The sequence below is a fragment of the Equus quagga genome, chromosome 14 (genome assembly GCF_021613505.1).
Source record: "Equus quagga isolate Etosha38 chromosome 14, UCLA_HA_Equagga_1.0, whole genome shotgun sequence".
NCBI lineage: Eukaryota > Metazoa > Chordata > Mammalia > Perissodactyla > Equidae > Equus > Equus quagga.
The window spans coordinates 3,872,907-3,894,368 of record NC_060280.1 but is presented as its reverse complement, the minus strand read 5'-3'; the positions used below and the strand labels follow the sequence as shown (position 1 = coordinate 3,894,368).

The following is a 21,462-nucleotide window of genomic DNA, read 5'->3' as shown; positions in this document are numbered from 1 at the left end:
GCAAAATAGAGGACAAGCCAAGGACAGCAAAAACATCTTCTCCTGGAGGCACTAGGTATGTTAGCAAAGTGCAGTGTAGTATTTTTGAGGAGGGATTCAGATGTTTCTTGGCAACCCCACTCTGGTTTGATCCTTAGGTCTTAAAGCTACCATCTCCTTGTTACCTAAAGTCCTCACAGTATGGTACCAACAATCAAGCCAGCATATTAACTACAAGAATACTATTAGCAAAGCTGTCTTTCTATAAGAAAACTCTCAGTTAGGTCATCGCTTAGAATTCCTTGACCCGTTTCCTAAAGTAAGGTAAACCGGAATGGTCAGACAGAATGAATGCTATTTCCTACTATTATGATTTATTCTATTTGGTCAGAAGTTGGTCTTGCTTTGTCTCCTTCATGTGAAATTATCATCTAGACTTGTTTAGTACTATTTGTTGATTACCAGGTTTTACCCCATGGCAACTTTTGTCATGGGTTTATAAGCCAATATTGTTAAATAGCTGAAATAATATACATTATTACCATTAAGATTGTTCTAGTTTTTGTGAGGAAAACTGACCAGCAGTATCTTCTCATATAGACTTCATAAGTTCAATTTGTGCCCCCATATAAGTAGTTGGTTCCTTTACAGTCTTAGATTTAGTTAAGTATTTGAGATTTAGGCTCATTTAAATATCAGTCAGTAAACTTTGTATCCTCTATACTGAAAAACAAATTCAAGCAGTAATTTAAATTTTGAGCAAACTAAGTCCAAACATTTTCCATTATTTTAGTTTAGGGGAAATCTGCATGAGTAATAATAACTTCTTTGTGAATTAAAGATTAATAAAATATTTTAACTTCCTGCTACCCTTAACCTTGATGAATGTCACACACAGTCCCCACTTGTCATAATGATGGGTATTTGAAATGGAAAATCTATTTCATTTGTGTAAGATTTCAGTCTCTGACTTTAAAAACCTCAGAAGCTCTCTTAGACTATGTGTGCATGCCTGACTTTATGTCTCAGTACTCTGAAGTCTCACCTCTTGTCAATGAAAACTGACGTCAGTGAACTAATTGGCTCTTCTTGTGCGTAGGTACCCTGACATGCCCACCGCAGCTGATGTTGTGAACGCTTTAGATCAACAGGCACTTGCATCCATCCTGAGAACATACGGGGAGGAGAAGCATGCCAAGAAAATCGCTTCAGCAATCGTTCAGGCACGCAGCATCTACCCCATCACCAGAACCCAGCAGCTTGCCAGCATCGTCGCAGGTACCCTCATTAATTCTGAACAGTGTCTGAGAGAAAAAACATATATGTATATATATATAAATTCCCCAAACTCCCAGAGGGATTCATTTGTTCTTGAAATCATGCAGGATAGAATCTTGCCTATCTTTCTCTCATGCCAGCTTTCTTTTGGTTTATAAGCTTCCCTCCTTGAACACCTCTTCCCCATACACAATTTTTTTAAAATATGCTGTAGTTTGCTGATTAGTTTAATAATAGGCTTCTTTTTTGCATGAGGTGATTTGTCATTTGTGCCTACCAAGGTGAAACGTGGAATCACAAGACCAGAAGAATTTCTGGATCCATCACAGTGGTTGATAAGCATTCTGTATAAGATCTGACATTACCTCTCTTAGTTTCACATTTCTGCATTATAATATTTTGGGCAAAAGGAGAATTGCATTGCCCAATTGCTAAAATAAAATCCAGTGACTCATCCATCTGTTCTAAACAACCAGCTAACAAAGGGTATGTGATGTGTAGGTTATTCCACTTTGTGAATGCTGACTCCATCAGCCCGAGGGGCTTATTGAAACATTTCCTCTTTTCTGCTGCTCGCCGCCATAAACCTCCTGAACCCAAGTCTAGCTAGGAGGCGCTTTGTTAGAGCCTTTCTGTTTGAAGCCAAAGTTGTTTCACAGCTGTGTTTCATGATGAAAGTTTTTCAAGGCAAAATACAACTCCTGCAGTTATTTAACACAATTCCAATGGTAAATTCTTCGTCTTGTTGGACCATCTGAAACCGTACATCACTTTTATTTACCAAATGTGTTAAGATTTCTTTTCAATGGTTCCTATTGAGTTGCTTAAGTAGCAAAAGAAGTAGAAAAAAGGAATATTTATAGCTTATAAAAGGAACCTAATGTTGATTGCCTCTATCTTAATATTGTCCATAATTTAAGGACTAAAACAATTATAAATCCACTTGGATCAAGATTTGGAGATTATATAGCAACTGTTTTATGACATAATTTATTAAGACTATATTTTACTTACTTATGATAATAAAATATAAAGCATTGACTGCATCTTTAATTTTTTAAGCTGCATTCCTCAAGGCCCTTCCAACTTACCACTGAGATCCCTTTAGGCAAGTAAGAGCAAAATTCTTGTGGGTTATATGAGCACAAGATATTCCATGGTATTTTTTCTCAAAAAGAGTTAGACTAGCTGACATTAAACTCACCCTCTGTGTTGACTCCCTTTCTCTCCTCCCACTCCATCCTCATGAACACATCTCCACCTATCCCTTCTGTCATTCTTTAACTAGCTATGTGTGTTGTTCTCTGTCTCCCATATTGGAAAGAAGAGCAGTGAGAAGCCACTTTTTTTATTTATATGAAAATCCAGAATTTTCTGGTGCTGAAAATGAGGACTCTGGGCAAGAGGGCATCCTAGAGATCATCCAGTCAAAATACCTCATCTGCTAACTGACAAAACTGAGGCTCAGGGAGCGTCAGGAGTTTCTTCAAGGGTACAACCCAGTTAATGCAATGTCAGTACTAATCTAGAATTTGGAAACTCATGAATTTGAGGAATAATTGGGAATTAAGTTAACTTTTCTGTCTCAGGATCCTGATCTGCAAACTTGGGGAAGTAACACTGTGGTATTAGACAGAAATTACATGAAGTTGTAGAAAAGAAACAATTTAAGTATTGTCAGAAAGATTATGGTGTGAAAAACATACTAGGGCTATGACAAATGATATAGTAAAAGTGAAAATATTCATATATATGTAGGTAAAACCCCATTTTAGCAAATGCCATTAAAATAAGATTGACTTCTCTATAATGAATCCATTTTTGTGGCTCAAATCAGCCTATAATAATTTAACTTTATTGATGATGATGTAATTCTTTAGAAAAGGGAAAAACAAAAAATGGATTTCTATTTTATGTTCATTTATTCAAAAAAATATTTGGGGAGAGACTGTTCCCTACCAGGCATTATACTGAATACTGAAGGAAGAGTGGGAGGAAACGGAAGAGCCGCTGTGTTCATGAAGCTTACAGACGAGTAAGGGACTGAGTAAAATCGTGGTGCAATAAGCGTCTGCTTGTAGTAGAAACCCTTATATTTACTGTAGTCTGAAGTTACGATTGTGTGGCTAATAGAAAAAGTCGATGCAAGTGGAGAATTGTAGAACCTGTGTTTTGCATATACATATAAATATGGACATACTTGGGTCCTAATCGCGTTTCCACACAGTCCACTCCACATAAACCACACCCACAGCATCTCTTCAATAAGCTCTGATTTTATTTTTATTAAAATTAGGTAAGAATTCAAAGGTACTTACAAAGCAGTCTGAATAAGCATATTTTCTAAATTTTCAGTATTTTTCAGTCTTTTATAATTACCTCATCCACATCTAATTTGATTGCATTTTTTTATGTGACTCATCTTTATCAAGAGTTTCCAAAGTCTACAACTTAGTTTTCATGGAAGCAGCAGCTGCCTTTCCTTTTGCATTCATATTTCACCAGTTTCAGTAATATTTGATCAAATTGTGTAATGGAAATAGGAAGTGCTCTGGGCTGTAAGCGTACGGCCTTTTGGTGGGAGCAGGACTCCGTAGGGTGCTAGAGAGCCGAGCATTACCCTGAGATAACTTTTTTGACAGAGAAAAGGATTAATCTGTCAATTACATTAAATAGAAGTCTCTTAAGAGTATTTCATAAAGGAAATATGGCAGCCATGGAGGGCCCAGGAAGGTCCTTGAATTAAACTTCCGTGGCTGCCATAACAAAGTACCACACATTTGGTGGCTTAAAACAACAAAAATTTATTCTCTCACAGTTCTGGAGGCTAGAAGTCCAAAATCAAAGTGTCAGCAGGGCTCCAGGGGAGAACGCTTCCTTGACTATCACTGGTGTCTGTTGGTGGCCAGCAGTCCTTGTTCCAGGCTTATAGATGCATCGCTAAGTCTCTGCCTCCATCGCCATATGGCTTTCTCCCTGTGCGTCTGTGTGTCCAAAGTCCCCCTTATGATAAGTCACCAGTCATATTGGATTTAGGGCCCACCCTAGTCCAGTATGTCCTCATCTCAACTTGGTTGTATCTGACGAGACCCTATTTCCAAATAAAGTCACATTCACATGTTCCTGGTAGACATGAACACTGGAGGACACTATTCAACCCAGTACAGTTCCTAAGTAATATCTTTATTTAAAGAATATGTGTTTTGGCAGGCTATAGTATGCAGTGACTGTATTTGAATGTCTTTTCTGGTTCTAGTAAATTCATACTAAATATATTCAAGGTTATCAAGCACTTGGTAATATGCCACACTTCACGACACATAGTAAAACCCATATATTGATGGAAATATAAATCATTTCCTTTGCATTCAAAAGGCTAATAATCCATCAGAACAAGGAAGACCACCACACTAGTAATCAAAATATGCTTAGTAGAATTATACAGTAGTTGAAGTGATTAGCTGTAATTTGTAAAACCTAAAGCCTGGTGCCTCCTGCCACGGCAAATAACTGCAGCTCCACGCCTCCTCCGTGTGATGGGCGCTCCAGAGGACAGGGTTGAGGTGCAAGTTGGAGCAAAACACTTACAACTCCCATGAATTACTTTGAAAATTCCAAAAATAAACTGTAGAACTGTTCATACGCACTATTCAGAACTGCTAGCCAGAGATTTTAATGTAAATAACGTGTATACAGTATTACATCAGTGTTTCCTCCAAACATAATTTATAAATAACAGATCACATTTTAAGCATGATTTCTATTCCAATACAGTAATAGCTGAAGAATTAGATTCCTGACATCTAAGAACTGAAAATGGCCTGAGCGACTCATTTAACCCAGAACTAGACTCTTCATCACATCTAATAAATGGTCATCTAGCTTTAGCCTTTTCATCGCCGTCTCTCTTCTCCCCACTGTATTTCAGTGAAGAGGAGCACATTTCAGCCTGAAATTGCCAGTTCCATAAATACAGGCTTCAAGTCTTTAGAAAGGATAGATTCCTTAGAATACGGTCCAAATTCCTTTACATGGTTTGCAAAGCTCTTTGTGAACTGGCTCCTACCTGCCTTTTCATTTTCATCTCTCTTGCTCCCCATAATAATCTCTGTTGCAGCCATACTGAAGTTGTCATAGTCTTCCAAGCACAGCATAGTCACTCCCCCTTGCAGGCCCTGGCTATTCACGTCAACATCGAAGTGCCCTCCTCTCCCCTTTCCTGTGACTGCTGCCAGCTCATCCTCCTGAGCTTGGTTGGAGTGTCGCTTTCCAGTGCTACACAGTTAGTTGAGAAGCTCTCCCACATGCTCCTGCTGCGCGGCGTTCCCTGCCTTAGCGCTCACGCCGCTCTTAGTGCTTGCTTCCTGTTCAACTGTCCCCTAAACCTGCACTGTCCAGCACAGTTGACACTAGCCACGTGTCAACTGGAGCTCTTGAAATGTGGGTGTTCCAAATCAAGATGTGCCATGTATGCACACCAGGTTTTGAGACTTAGTTTGAAAAAAGAATTTATCTCAAAAATGTGTCTGTTCATTATATGATGAAATGGTGATATTTTATATACTATTGGGTTAAATACAGTATTAAAATTAACTATACCTGTCTCTTTGTACTTTTTAGATGGGGCTATAGAAAATTGTAAGTAATCGTCTTTACATTGAACAGCACTGCTCCAGGTGAAAGCCAGCATGGGCACCGCGGTGGCTAGTCCTTGTCACTGAGTACCTCTGAGTACCACTGAGGGCCTCCAGGGTGTAGCATAGTGTTGGCCCTTGGGAAGCATTTGGTGAAGACTTTCTCAAGGTTGATGTGAGCAATAAAATGCACATAGATCAGGAAGGTTTAGCTTTTTTCAAGTTTGTGTTCAGTGAAATGACATCAATGTTGGTAGAAAATTGATGTTCAGTCTCATAGGTCATAAACAGTTAGACAACACCAATATTGTCTAACAGCATTAACACTAAAGTACAGGTGAATTAGAAAAAACACACTGCCCTCCCAGTACTTTAGTTTATTCGTCTTTAAGTTGAAATGATAACTATGGAGAATATGGATTCTTCAGGGATGCTATGAAGAAAAATAGCACTCTGATAAAATATTTTTATTGGTTAAGAATTTTTAATAATGGTAAATGATACATAGAAAAACTCTCAAGCTCTTCAGGAAAAAAAAGATTTATGCATGTAATTTAGAAAAAAATGGCTGTGGTCTAGATTTTGCAGAATTAATGTATATTTGATTTGTGTAGCCTTAAAGACAGGATTGGTTCTAGACATCCCTTTGAATAAAGAAGTCTGATTATTTTCCTCAACAGGTTGTCCATATTTTATATTAGAGCTATTCCACATTTCCTTTGCTCTTTCCATTCTCTGGATACATCAAGGAAAATCACCATTTAATTTTAATTATTAAATTAAATATAGTTAAATGAAAAAATCATCGTTCAAATTCTGTTTCTGCAACTTTCTTTCTGTGTAAACTTGAACAGTTCTAGACCTCATCTTTCTCATCTTGAAATGGAGGTGGATAATATTTATGATGGTGAACATTGTTATATTTAACCCTACTGATTATGATTTGCTTAAATGAATACTGAAATTCACTTGCAGTTTCCAAGCTCATGCCAAAGTCAAAGTATGCCAGTCACTTTTCAGATCATTGGGATTTAGATTCAATTTCACAAAGTAGATAATCAATCCACGAATAATCAAAAAGTGACAGATGGCTCATCATATCAATTCTTGAATGGGCAAAGGAGAGGGGGAGGCTTCTTAGATATGTTTAATTCTTGTTGATTAAATGTGTAGACTTATTATTCCCTGACTGAAACTTTTATGTAATCTTTATTCTGACTCATGAACTAGATACATGGCCAGAGCTTAATGAATGCTTGTTGAACAAATAAATCAATAAAAAGATGTGTACATTTCCAGCCAAAGTAAAATGAAAATTCAGGGAAAAAAGTATAAGTCGTTAGATGTTACTGAGAATCAACTGTACTCTGCCCTTCACATTGAAGAGGGCAGGGGGCCTAAACATCCAAGAGCTCAGCATAAATTAAAGCAGACTGAGGAGTGAGACCCCCCAGGAAAATGGAATCAAAAATCTTCAAGTTCTGTTTCTGGTTTTGCCATTTATTTGCTCTGTGAACTTGAGTAAGTCACTTATCTTCTCTGATCCTTATTTCCTCATCTGGAAAACAGAAATAACTGGGTCTTGCTATGAACAATAAGTGAGATTATGGGAAAGTTCTCTGTGAATTGTAAAGTGCAGATACACTTGTAAGCATTTTGTTCTCCCCTCTTTCCAGACCTGGGTTGCTCCACGGAGCACACAAGTGTACCAGTCAGGGCCCTGTTGTGGTCTTCTACCCAGGAATGCCTGTCCACAGCCAGACAGCATGATCATTCATAGGCCCATGGCTTCATTCCAAGCCTTTCCTCCTTTAGCGGTTTGTGACTTTTAGAAACGAGAATGGTCATCTTTTTCTGCATTGGTACCTGTAAAGTGTATCTTGACACGGTAGCAATGATGGCTCATCCCTTGACTTGTATCTGAAATCGCTATTTTTATCCAGCAGAGTTTTATTAATCCAGAGAGAAACTTTCAAAATAAAAAATAAATAAAATAAAACATTCATTAAGAAATAGTCATTGCCATAAAACTTTAGTGGCACATAAACTTTTTCCAGACAGAGTTAATCAGGCTAGTTTGCCGTCCCTTTATTGTTTCAATAACTACCTGTTGCTTCCTCCATCTTCCCCAAAAAGCACTCTTTATAGTAACATGCCACGATTAAGAAATAAATGAAGATGTCAGAGAGTTTGATTATCGCTCTCATGGAAAATGGTTTGGTCAAACCTACGGTTAAATTTGGATGGCTTGCCAGTGAATCATAGTTGTCATTGCCACTGCCTATGATAATGCACTTATTCTTCTGTCATTTTAATTCTCTTGAGTTCAGTCTGTTGTACACTGTGTGTATTAGTATGGTAACTTCATGCCAACTAAATTATCAAATGACATTTCATAAGTAAACTTATTATTTTAATAATCTTTCCAAGAGACTTTTTGTACAAGAAGTCCAACTCAGAAGAGAATGAAATGTGAAGGAAAAAAACAGAAGGAAAAACCTGAAAATCTTCTTTCCCCCTAAAAAACCTGGCTGTTCTCAGTTTGGAGTACCAAGTGAGGAGCAAAGAATGCTCCAATCCCAAGTGACTGTGGCCCAACCCTAATTTAATAATAATAACAGTAATAATAATAATAAATAATGTTGGCTAACACATTGAGCAAATACTAGGCACTCTCCTAAATTGTTTTCATGTATTAACTGACTTAATCCTCACAACAACCCATGAGGCAGGTGCTACTTTTATCCCCATTTTACAGAAGAGGAAATTGAAGCACAAAGAGGCTAGGTGATGTCTCTCTTGTCAAGTGAAGCTGGAGCTAGAAGTTAGTAACCTCCCTCTAGACCCTGCGCTCTTATTTACAACACTATTCCAGATCCCGTTCTAAGAAGTGATTGAGGTACAGCATCATCTGTTGCTGGAGAATGCAGACAGCTCAGTCTTCCAGGATCTCATGTATTCACATGGGAGATGGTTGTATAAGCACTTACTCAGTTAGTTACTCTGTGATACATGCCATATATAACAGAGTCATGAACAAACGCAGTAGAAACCCAGAGAAGGGAGCGGGTGATTTCAATGTGGTGAGAGGATTTGAGTTATTAAAGAGAGAGATTGGGTGGAAGTTGCAGACATGGAGACCTTTGAGTTGGGCCTTTTAGGCAGCGAAGTGATGGCTATTTATAGAAACGTGCTTGACACTCAATAGAAAGTCATTAATTGCAGAAATGAAAAGATGAATGAACAAATAAACCAAGAAGCAAGTAGGATTTGAGAGGTTGAGGGGAGAACACAGGCAATCTGGATCTGATCCCAAGACCCAATGCAGTTCCAGATCCCTGGAAGTCCCCTCTTATCCTGGGAATATCTCCCCTATTATCTTCCCCTCTATCCTAAATGTGACCTTGAGTTGAGTCAAATTCTTAGAACAGGAATTCAGCATAATCAAGTGTTCCAGGTCTTCCTGACTGTGGCTGAATTTCCAACTGCTTCTATGGAACCAGAGAAGGGAAATGCATCCCTTTACCCCATTACTCCATTTCTTATTATTTTATATTCTGTGTACTTCTGCAAGTGAAAATCAAAGTGATCTGCTGGCATTGTATGTTCGGAACATTAGCAGTTTTCACATTGGTATTAGTTTTGTAAAGATACCTATAAAATAGCCTGACCACTTAGTCCTTCTCTTTATTGATTAATAAAAGAAGAAGGATTATTTGTTCCTGTAACTAGTTATTCAGAAGTTTTAAGAATTTGGTGGGAGATATTTACAAGAGCTCTCCATTTGAGAATCAAGATCCAGCAGTCTTATATATTAATTATACTGCCATCTTGTTTTTGAAATTGACGTGATTCAGACTTGTCTAGGTGGTAGGTCCAATAACATGTCTTTACTTCACCCAAAAAGCATCATTCCTAAAAATAGTAGTTTCAGACATCATCTGTTGGATGTTGGGAATGTTCTTTGAAGAAAAGCATCTGCTTTCATTCTCAAAGCTTAAAATGTTCAAATCATCTCAAAAGAATGTCAAAAAAAGAGAACCCCAAGTGTCAATAGGTTGACAAAGATCAAAGGTTATATTTCTAGGGCGGGAGGATGGAGAATAGTGAATGAAAGAGTAGGTTTGATGTCCAAACTTTTATAATAACTAAAAATTAAGAATAATACTTCCAATTTATTTTCAGTCATATCTTTTGCTTTGTGCTGAAGTTGAGAAAATATGGAATGTCTGGAAAAGATATTCCTCAGAATTTTTAAAAATAGGAAACTATATTAACTTTGCATATGTTTTTATCTTTTCCTTATCTCTTTTTTTATCAAGAATATTAGCAGTTTTGCCATTTCCCAAACACTTGAATTTATTTTATCCCTTTAACCTTTATGTGACTATATATTGCCTCACATATTTTTAATCACTTGGAATCGCTTCTACCATATTATAAACTGGAGAACAGATAATCTCCCCTTGTATTTGCATAGAGCACACAGGAAGCAATAGGAAGTATATGCTTACATCTTTCATTCTCCTAATGTATAATTATTCATTTAATGACTTTCTTATTCACTGAACTATTAATTCTATAAGAACGAGGATTAGATATATCTTCCTCATTGCTCCCTTCTTAAGACCTGATACAGTATTTGGCTGATAATAGATATTCCACTAATATTTCTTGAATAAAATGTAAATGAATGTCCATTTCTTTGGAGTTCTTGTGGTGTTTAGAAAATGGATGAGACTAGAGACAACTAGTAGAGATAGTCTTATAACTGATTTCTTTGGCATATAGTCACTTTCTATTGTTAGGTAGGCTCAGACCTACAATAATAAGTGTTAGCACTTGTACTATCTTTCCCGTTTTCTAAAGGGTAAATCAGGTTCAATATGTCATTCAGTACTGGGTCAGTCTTTTCTATTTTCAGTTTCCTCGTGAAGAAAGCAGGGAATTGGATCTAACGTTGTGATGAGACACCTATTTTATATACACGTTACACATTCAGTTAATCATCAAGTATTTATTATGATGAGTCCACTCTGTGCCAGGCACCAATGAAGGCATATAGAAGATTTACACAAAGCTTTTAACTTCTAAGAATTAACAAAAAAGTGATCTTTCCTGCTTAGATAGCAGTCTTCACAGTTAGTGCTTGTTTGGATATATAAACTTGTTTACTTTTTTTTTCCTTAGCTTACAATTTTCCTTTCTGGGATCAGTTTCCTTCTTACCCAAGCACGTATTTTGAGATATTTCAATTAAGATCTATGAGTGATCCATTCTTATACTTTGTTTAAATGTATCTTTATTTTACCCTCACTTTTGAATGATAATTTAGTTGGGTATAGCGTCAACAGACTTATTATTATTTTCACTCAGTACTTTAAAGGTATTATTCTGTTGTCTCTTGATATCCATTATGGTTGATGAAAAGTCTAATTGTCATTATTTTATAGTTGGTCCTTTTCTTTCTCTTTAGATTTTCTTTCTCTTAAGATTTTCCTGTCATTGATGTCTAATTGTTAATGTGTTTGGTTTTGACTCTACTTTTGTTGGTCATTAATGAAACAGAATGAACTTTTTTTTTTTTTTTTTTTGCTTAGGAGGATTTGTTCTAGGCTAACATCCATGCCAATCTTCCCTTTAGTATATGGGATGCCAGCACAGCATGGCTGCTAACAGAGCAGTGTAGGTCCGCACCTGGAAACCAAACGCAGGCCACTGAAGTATAGCATGCTGAAGTTAATCACTAGGCCACTGGAGTTGACCCTGCAATGAAATTCTTTAATATTTCTTCCTTCCTGGAAATATCAGACATTATTTCTCCCATATGTATTTTCTCCAATTCTCTCGACTCCTGTGCCACAGTTATTCAACCTGTCTCTCATATTTCCCATGTCTTTGTCTCCTGCATTACAGTTGAGGTAAGATCTTTTCTGGTTCACTAGGTCTCTCTTAAGATGTATCTAACCTGTGTAACCCAGTTGATGAATTTTTAAATTCAGTAGTCCTTCCTCAAAGTTCTATTGCTTTTTAAAATACTCTTGTTCTTATTCTTTCATTATAGCATCTATTGATTATTTTAAATCTTAATTTATTTTAAATATAGTAAATGTAGTTATTTCATATTTATGCTCATTTGCTCTGTTGTCTCCAGTTCTTTCTATTTGTTCCATCTCCTGATTTTGTACACACACCCACACACACACACGCATACATGTATATAGTGAGCACCTCTTCAATGGGTTTTACACACACACACACATCCCCTTTGGGAGCCCTGCATGTAGTTTAATGCTTCTTCTTCCTTTCTTCCTTTCTTCTTTCCTAAATAATCACTTACCAGCCACACAAATAGTATCATGTTAGACTTTTTTAGGTTGCATATGTCAAAGACACATTTAGGCAAACTTAAGTAATAGAGGGTTATTATAAGCTATACATGATAATAATAAGGAATTATTATAAGGCTGTTCTTGTTAATAAGAAAGACAGTTATCTAAGCTGCATACCCAGCTCTCTGAGAGACTGGAAGACAATTCAAGGGTTGTTCAAGATACTGCATAATTTTGCAACTAGACTATCATGTTGTCACCTCAACAGGAAACATCTTTGGCTCTGTGCTCTAGCAATTATCATTATTTTGGTTTGGCCCCTCTCTAACTCTAGCTTCTATGATTAACTTTTTTCTAGGGTTACTAGTTTCTGCTTACTCAGATTTTATATCTGTTGTTTTTACTGTCTATGGCTTCTACTTATATACTTTTACTGTGTGTTTTAGTTTCTCCTTCTTTGCCAATTGCTTCTGTTTCTCACCCTCCTTTCTCACCACCTTCCCCCGCCCCCATCACTCTCTCTGCCTGAGATTCAAGTTCCCTAAGATGAAGGATCTAATTTCTGCTGTAATTGTCCTTAGCTTTCCCTTGTTTGGCAGTTTTATAGTTGCTAATTTAAAATGGCTGCCACTGGATCATGGGGATGACAGATTTACGTGGTAATAGCATGTTGACCAAAGCTTAAGGAACTGCCAAGGATGGTTCCACTCATGTAATCAACCCCTCCTCAGAGTTGTAATTATTTAAATAAGGCTTCAAAGAGGAAGTAGTTCTTGAAATTGTCCATAACTGGTGGTAAGTTTTTTTGTCTTTAAAATAATTCATCTACCTTATGTAAATAAATAACCCTTTAACTCATGTCTTTGTTAGTTGAGACTTTTTAAAGACTCTTTTTCTTAGTTGAGAGAGTTGTTGTATAACTTTTTTATAAACAGTTCTTTTAATAAGCATGATAAAATTTATGGTTTCCCAAAGTCTTCAGTGGCAATGAAACCACTCCTCTGTCTAGGACAAGTGGCCTTATGTTGAGATCCTCTCCTCTCACCCCCACCAAATAGAAAGCTACACTAAAACTTCTTCTCTTCTCTCTATAATGTCACCCTTAGCAGGTTCATCTGATCGATAGACAGACAGACATGGCTCCTGCTCAGACCACATTTCCAAGCTCTCTTCCTCCATTTCCAGGGGCTTGCAGTGTATCTCCACCTGAATTTTTTGTCAACACTCCAATCTCAAAATGGATAATGCGGCAAATTCGTTACCTTCTCCACCAAAATCATCTTTTCTTCCTGGGTTTGTTGTACTTATAGTGCTACCTCACTTCCACTCAGTTGCTGCCAGCCAACTGGCAACATGCAAATCTGGCTTTTGACTCACATTGCCACTGATGTCTAACAAACCTCTTCTTTAGACTGTCCTTGGTCCCCAGCTAACTAGATTTCTTACATGTTCTATACCTGCCTATGACTAGCCCTGGTCCTGACCAGCTTCTACTTCATCTTTTACCACTCAGTGCCCAATCCAGTTACTTTTCATCTTTACCTTATTAACACAGGTATCTTTCACTTCGCATTTTTAACTTTTCCCATGGAATATTGTTCTCGTCCATTTCCTTGGGAATCTTGCAGCACCATCGCCCCCCAACCTAAGGTCCAGATTTTTGTCCCCACTCCCTGGCCCAGTTCAATTTCTCTGAGTCTTAATTCCTATTCTACCACTAATTGACTGCTATTCAAGACAAGTCACTTTTTCTCTCTAGTCCTAGTTTTATTTTCTCGTAAAGGGAAGGTGTATTAGACCGCCCCATCGCTAATGTTTCATGAAACTACAGCAGGCATTTTCCTAGTCTCTGGCGTGGAAACTTCAGATATCTTGAATCATTTCTTTCTGAGCCCCCACCCACAGTTTTCTGTTTGATCAGTTATTAAATTCTGTCCTGACTGTGGCTCTCAATTCAGTCCTCTCTTTTCCACACCTACCACTACCACTATTAATCTCTTGGTTAGATGATTCCAGTAGCCTCCTTGGAGGTCTACCTGCTTCCACTCTCCCCACTCAAGTCCAAGTCCATCTGTTAACATATTTAGGAGGTCTGCCCCGTCCAGTCCCTCTTGCCTTGGAGTTGCACAGACCCCTCCAACTCCTGATATCTGAGAAAGAAAGGCAGCCATGTTTATGCCAGGTTGCACAGGAGCAACTGATTGGATCATGTAAATTAGATACTTCTCTCAAAAATTTCAACCACAAAACCGGAAAACTATAATTTTATGGTATTTGGAAAGTAGAATTGGGACCATATTTGCCTCTCTGTCGATCCAGAGCAAGGTAAAAGTCATAGGAGAACTGGGAACCAAGAGCAAAGTGAAGGCAATTAGTTTCCAGGAAGAATAGACATCCAGAAAGTGAAGATGTTCAGAGCGATACACACATACACACACTCCCATGACTGCACGCACAAACACAGGCATGGAAAGAGTGCTTGTCTAATAGCTTCCCAATCCCTTAAGGTGCTGTGGTATTTTCTGTAGTTGGCTTCTTGTGATTCCTATATTTCCTGTTAATAATCTTTTTATCTTAAGTTAATTTGAGTGGGCTTTGCTCCCTTCCTTAATGTCCGCTAAGCCGTTAAGATATCACAGCTGTAGTAATCATGTCTTTACTTGTTCGGAAGCCTTCAGTGGCTCTCCATTGCTGATGCACTTGATCCCAGGCTCCTAAGCTTGATATATTTGGGTCCATTCTCTGGCCAGAGCCATTGTTTTCACACTCTTGCTCATCACCCTCTTATATTCTTGCCAACTGTCCTATCCTTTTCCTACAAGCATATCTTATACTTCCCTTGCTTACGTCTTTGATTGTGCTATATCTTCTACCTAGAAAATAAAAACTCTCCTTCCCTCCCCACTAGTTGAAAACATCTACCCCTTATTAAGGCCCAGCTTAAATGCCACTTTATATTTTTCGGGATTCCATCCCTGGCCTCCCGAGTTGGTGCGGTCCTTGGTTTGGACAACCGTAATTCCATCCCTGACCCCCCCGAGTTGGTGCGGTCTCTGGTTTGGACAACCACAGAAGTTTGTGCATCTTCTCTTTTCCTCACGCACAGTGACAAGGCAGGAGGAGTGCAGGCTCAGTTATACAAAGCTGCATTCACATCCTGGTTTTGCTCCTTCATGGTTGGGTGACTTTGGCAAGTTATTTAATCTTTCCATGCCTCAGTGGGAGAAACAGGCAATAAACAAATAATCATTCAAATAAAAAGATAATTATACATTGTGTAAGTGTCATGAAGAAAACATACAAGGTAAATGAGAGAGTATAGTAGGGGTACCTAGACTGGCTGGGGGTATTAGGGAGGCCTACCTGAAGAAGTCGCCTTTAAGCAAAGACTAAATGAATAAGTGGGCAAGTGACAAGTCTAGAAGAGTTTTCAAGACATAGAAACTAAGCATAACCAAAGGCACTGTGGCCCTCTGTATCTTATTTCATCACTAATATTTTCTCTTCTTCTCATCTCTTAGCTACTGCTTCACTCATTCTCACTTTTTAAAAAAAACTTCAAGTTTCATGCCACATTTTGTGTTCTATTAGTAAGTTTAATTCTCATTGCCCTATTTCTATCACGTGACATTGTATAGCATAATCTTGATAATGACCAGTATCAATTTAGTGTATCTGTTAAGCTGTACCACTCTGGTAGTCGACTAACCTTTCCTGCTGAAACGTTAAAATAGGAATAAACCAGGAACAAGCACTGCAGCGCTGCTTTTCTGGTTCTTTCCTTTTGATGACTTCTCTTTTTCTCCTTTCCTTGCCTTTCATTAAATTTTTTTAAAAGACATACATATCTGAAGAATATAGACGTATGTGTATATATATCTTTTAAAAATTTATATATGATGTATATTATAAATATATATCGCTATTATATGTTCCTAAGAAGTCTAAACTCTAGTGGGATATTGGACATCTAAGCAAATAATTCTACAGTGAGGCGGAATATTTTGCCACTCCCTTTATCTTGTCACTTACCCACCGCCCTCTTCCCCCTGCCTTCTGTGACCACAGTCTCCTTTTCCTCTCCCTCCCTCCCCTCTGATTGTACTTTTTCTGTACTAATTCCTCTTCCTCTGCTGGTGCCTTAAATGTTGTTGTTTTCAGGGAGTTCAATTTTAGTTCTTTTCTCACCACACACATGATGCTGAGTGTCTACATCCATTTACACAGATCTGACATCATCTGTTTGCCCATCTGCAGCTCAGATCTTTCTTCTGAACTCTAGACCAGCATTTGCCATACGTTCTGAACATACAAATCTGTTTATCCCACAAGGGTATGATGTTCAGTGTTCCGAATCTCACCTTGCTTAACACCACTGACACTGGCTCTTTTTCTGTTTCCAGTGCACCTAACCACATTTACCTGAAAGCCCAAATCGAAACCTGCAAATCAACCTTGAGCTGAAGTGAAAAGGTGCATCACTAAGACTTTTCACTTCTGCCTCCTAAATGTCTCTTAAATCCTTTTGTTTTTTTCTGGGTTTCCACTGTCACTGCCTTATCATCTTTGCAGAATTATTACCTTAGTCTTCTAACTGGACTCTATACCTTCTGTCTCTCCCAATTTCCTCCAGCCCAAATTCTGCTATAGTTACATTTATAAAGTATACTTAACAGAGTTATATTTATAACATACAAATGTCATAATATCACACTGCTTTTTAAAATTATTAATAGGTTCCTTCTCATCTAGAGGACAGAGTCTCAGCTCCTTAACATGAAAATCAAGGCCCTTCCTGATCTGGCTTCTGCATGCTTGTTCACCTGATTGCTCTACTGCCCTTCATCCCAATAGCACTCCACGTCTACAGCAAAGTGCTCACCATTCAGGTTCGCAGAACTCACTTCCTGCTTCCTCACTTCCATCCTTTTGTATATGATCTTCCTCTGCAGACTATGTCCTTGCTCACTTCTCCCTTGGCCCCTCCCCCCCAAAAATCCTTTCCCCCCCAAATCCCTCCTCTTCTTTCAAGACTAGGCTTATATGTCATTATTTTGGATCCTTCTTGAACTTTCCTTTTTATCATCCTCCTAAGTTGCTCACTTTTTCAAGGTGTTCATATATCTAATGAGCATTTACTTCATTACACTTTGTCTCCCCTATAAACTTTGTGAGCTCTTCAAGGATGGAATGTGGTCACTCTAAATAACCTGAATAGCCTCAGCACCCATCTCTTAGGGAATGTGTTAAAGGGGCCAACAGACTGGATTAGAGAAAGCAGGAACTATTGAGTCAGGTAGATTTGGTCTGGCTCTGTCATTTACTAGCTTTGTAAACTTGAATGTTTATTACCTTCTCTGAATCTCTGTTTCTTCATCTACAAAATATGGATGATAATAAGTACCTCATGGGATTCTTAGATAACTAAATCAGACAATGTACTTGGAATGCCCAATAGAGACCCATTTCTAGTAGATACCTACTTTTAACTTTTGTTAAATGAACACATAAAAAAGAGTGAGTGAGTGGGTAATTGAGTGAGTGAATGCGTTTGAGTGACTAGAATAAATGCTAAAAGAAATGTTTATAATGGATTCACCAGGAAAGACTTCCTGAACTAGCAGCAGCTTTCTTGCTCTTTGAAGGGCCAGTTGAGACATCAGCAGGCAGAGACGTAGGGGACTGGGAGGGACAGGGGACTGGGAACCTGGAGCTTGAGCATCAGTTTGAGAACCGTCTAAGACTAGGGGAAGCATCCCTTTCTTGTTGAAAACATTATTTCCTGATGTTACTTTACCCTTCTCCCCTTTTTTCTTTATCACATTAAAGAACTCTAAGGATGGGCTGGCTGCCAACACATTCAAGGTGCATCAGCATCTCATTAGCCAGGTAACAAGTTAGCTCTCACACAAGAAGCTCTAGGCTTGGGTTTTGAGAAGAGGATGTGGGTTGTTGTTAATAATAATATAAATTATTGTTGAATGGAGATTTCTGTTCCTAATTATTATTATTCAATGAACTGTTATAGAGACAGCATACATTACAATGACGTTGAAGGTACTATAGTTTCTTCCTTAAAAAAAAAGTTAACATTTGTGCCAAGCCCGTTGGAAAGCATTAGTCTAAAGTCCTCTGTGCTTTGGGACCTGTGTCAGAAATTGAAGCTGAGGGTCAGCTGTGATGGTCTAGTGGTTAAAGTTCCACACTCTTGGCCTTGGCAGCCTGGGTTCATTTCCTGGTGTCAGAACCACACCACCCATCTGTCAGTTGCCATGCTGTGGCGGTGGCTCACGTAGAAGAATTAGAAGGACTTGCAATTAGGATATAGGACCATGCACTGGGGCTTTGGGAAGGAAAAAAAAGAAAGAGGAAGATTGGCAACAGATGTTAGCTCAGGGAAAATCCTTCACTGGGAAAAAAAAAAAGAAATTGAAGCTGAGAATGATAGTCTAGCAGGAAGGATTTATAAATCGTTGACTTCATCTCTATAGTCTTTCAATGGACAGTGAACGTTGCCAATAGACTCCAACAATCAAGCCATATGCTGTGTTGCTGTATTGCTTCCCCATTTTTCTTTACTAGTCTTTTTTTTTAAATTTATTTTATTGAGGTCATATTGGTTCATAATGTTGTATAATTTCAGGTGTACATTATTATATATCAGTTTATCTATAGACTTCATTGTGCTGACCACCAACAGAGTAGTTTTTATCTATCACCATATACAAGTGCCCCTTTACTCCTTTTGCCCACCACCCCCTTCCCTTCCCCTCTGATAACAACTAATCTGTTTCCTTTATCCATGTGTTTGTTTATTTTCTGCATATGAGTGAAGTCATACACCAGAAACCTATTGGAAACAATCGACAACTACAGCAAAGTTGCAGGGGACAAAATCAACTTACAAAAATCAATTACATTTCTATAAACTAATAACAAACTAGCAGAAACAGAAGTGAAGAATATAATCCCATTTACATTTGCAACAAAAAGAATAAAATATCTAGAAATAAATTTAACCAAGAAAGTGAAAGACCTATACCCTGAAAACTGTAAGACATTATTGAAAGAAATTGAAGAAGACGTAAAGAAATGGAAAGATTCCATGCTCGTGGGTTGGAAGAATAAACATAGTTAAAATGTCCATATTACCTAAAGCAATCTACAGATTCAATGCTATCCCAATCGGAATCCCAATAACATTCTTCATGGAAATAGAACAAAGAATCCTAAAATTTATATGGAACAAGAAAACACCCCAAATAGCCAAAGCAATGAGAAAAAAGAACAAAGCTGAAGGCATCACTATCCCTGACTTCAAAATATGCTACAGAGCTGTAGTAATCAAAACAGCATGGAAATGGCACAAAAACAGACCAGTGGAACAGAATTGAAAGCCCAGAACTAAAACACACATCTATGGACAGCTAATCTTTGATAAAGGAGCCAAGAACATACAGTGGAGAAAGGAATATTTCTTCAGTAAATGGTGTTGGGAAAACTGGACAGCCACATGCAAAAGAATGAAAGTAGACCATTATCTTACACCGTACACAAAAATTATCTCAAAATGGATTAAAGACTTGAACGTAAGACCTGAAACCATAAAACTTCTAGAAGAAAATATATGCAATACGTTCTTTGACATTGGTCTTTGCAGCATTTTTTCCAATACCATGTCTACTCAAACAAGGGAAACAAAAGAAAAAATAAACAAATGGGGCTACATCAGACTAAAAAGCTTCTACACAGCAAAGGAAACCATCCAGAAAACAAAAGGACAACCCACCAACGGGGAGAAAATATTTGCTAGTCATATATCAAACAAGCAGTTAATTTCCAAAATATATAAAGAACTCATACAACTCAACAACAACAAAAAACAACACAATCAAAAATTGGGCAGAGGATCTGAGCAGACATTTTTTCCAAAGAAGATATGCAGATGGCCAACAGGCACATGAATAGATGTTCAATGTCACTAATCATTAGGGGAATGCAAATCAAAACTACACTAAGATATCACCTTTGACCCGTTAGAATGGCTATAATCACTAACACAAAAAATAACAAATGTTAGAGAGGATGTGGAGAAAAGGGAACCCTCATCCACTGCTGGTGAGAATGCAAACTGGTGCAGCCACTGTGGAAAACAGTATGGAGATTTTTCAAAAAATTAAAAACAGAAATATTATACAATCCAGCTATCCCACTACTGGGTATTTATCCAAAGAAGTGGAAATAAACAATTCAAAGAGACATGCACCCCTATGTTCATTGCAGCATTATTCCCAATAGCCAAGACGTGGAGCAACCCACGTACCTATCAACTGATGAGTGCATAAAGGAGATCTGGTATATATATATATATACAATGGAATACTACTCAGCTGTAAAAAACAGACAAAATCATCCCATTCACAACATGGATGAACCTTGAGGGTATTATGTTAAGTGAAATAAGCCAGACAGAGAAAGACAAATACTAGTCTTTTTTTTAATATCTCTTCACCCTTGCTTTATTAGTCAGAGTTCATATCTCTGCACTCTAGTGTGTCCTTGAATAATGGGAATATAAATTAGTTTTGATATTATGCAAAAACTTGGATTCAAATTTCAGCTCTGCTTCTTCTTAGCTGTGTGAAGTTGGATAAGTTATGTAACCATTCTAAGCCTCTCTAAGATAGGGGTAATGGTTCCTAACTTAACAGATTGCTGGGGTGACTACAAATCACATTTAAAAAACACATACCCTAGTGGTGGGCATATGATAGGCACTTGACAAAAGCTAATCATTACAAAGAATTTGCCTTATCTAGTTTTTGATAGAATCTACTTCACAAATACACATAAAAAATAATTAAAATTCATGATCTTAGAGAAATTGTGAGATAGGTTCTATTATAAAAGCATTTTAATTTATAAGTCGTGCATCATTGTTAAAGAATTCAAGTGAAAACTTTAAAAACCTATAATAACACTCTACCACCATAACATAAATGTTATGATTTTTCATATTCACTTTATCTCTTTATCTTTATTTAAGCTATGATTTTTTAGTTGAAATGATTGCATATAAATAATTTTAAACTTTTTCACTTAATAATTTATCATGTTACTTACTTAATTTTTATGCCAATATACTATGTATCAGTAAGAAATACCATATTTTATTTAATGTGTATTTAATTAATTAATTAAATATAATTTATTTAACCTTATTATGAGATATTTGTCTC

At 37.4% G+C, this 21,462-nt stretch overlaps 1 protein-coding gene across 2 annotated transcripts in view; it reads left to right on the top strand.

Annotated features, from left to right (window-relative positions):
• METTL15 (methyltransferase like 15) overlaps positions 1-21,462 on the top strand; it is a 185,849-nt gene that overhangs the window by 144,197 nt on the left and 20,190 nt on the right. For both annotated transcript variants that reach the window (XM_046638395.1, XM_046638396.1), the window contains exon 5: positions 1,079-1,257. In XM_046638395.1, coding sequence (XP_046494351.1) covers positions 1,079-1,257 — 179 coding nt within the window. The remainder of the gene's footprint in view (positions 1-1,078; positions 1,258-21,462) is intronic.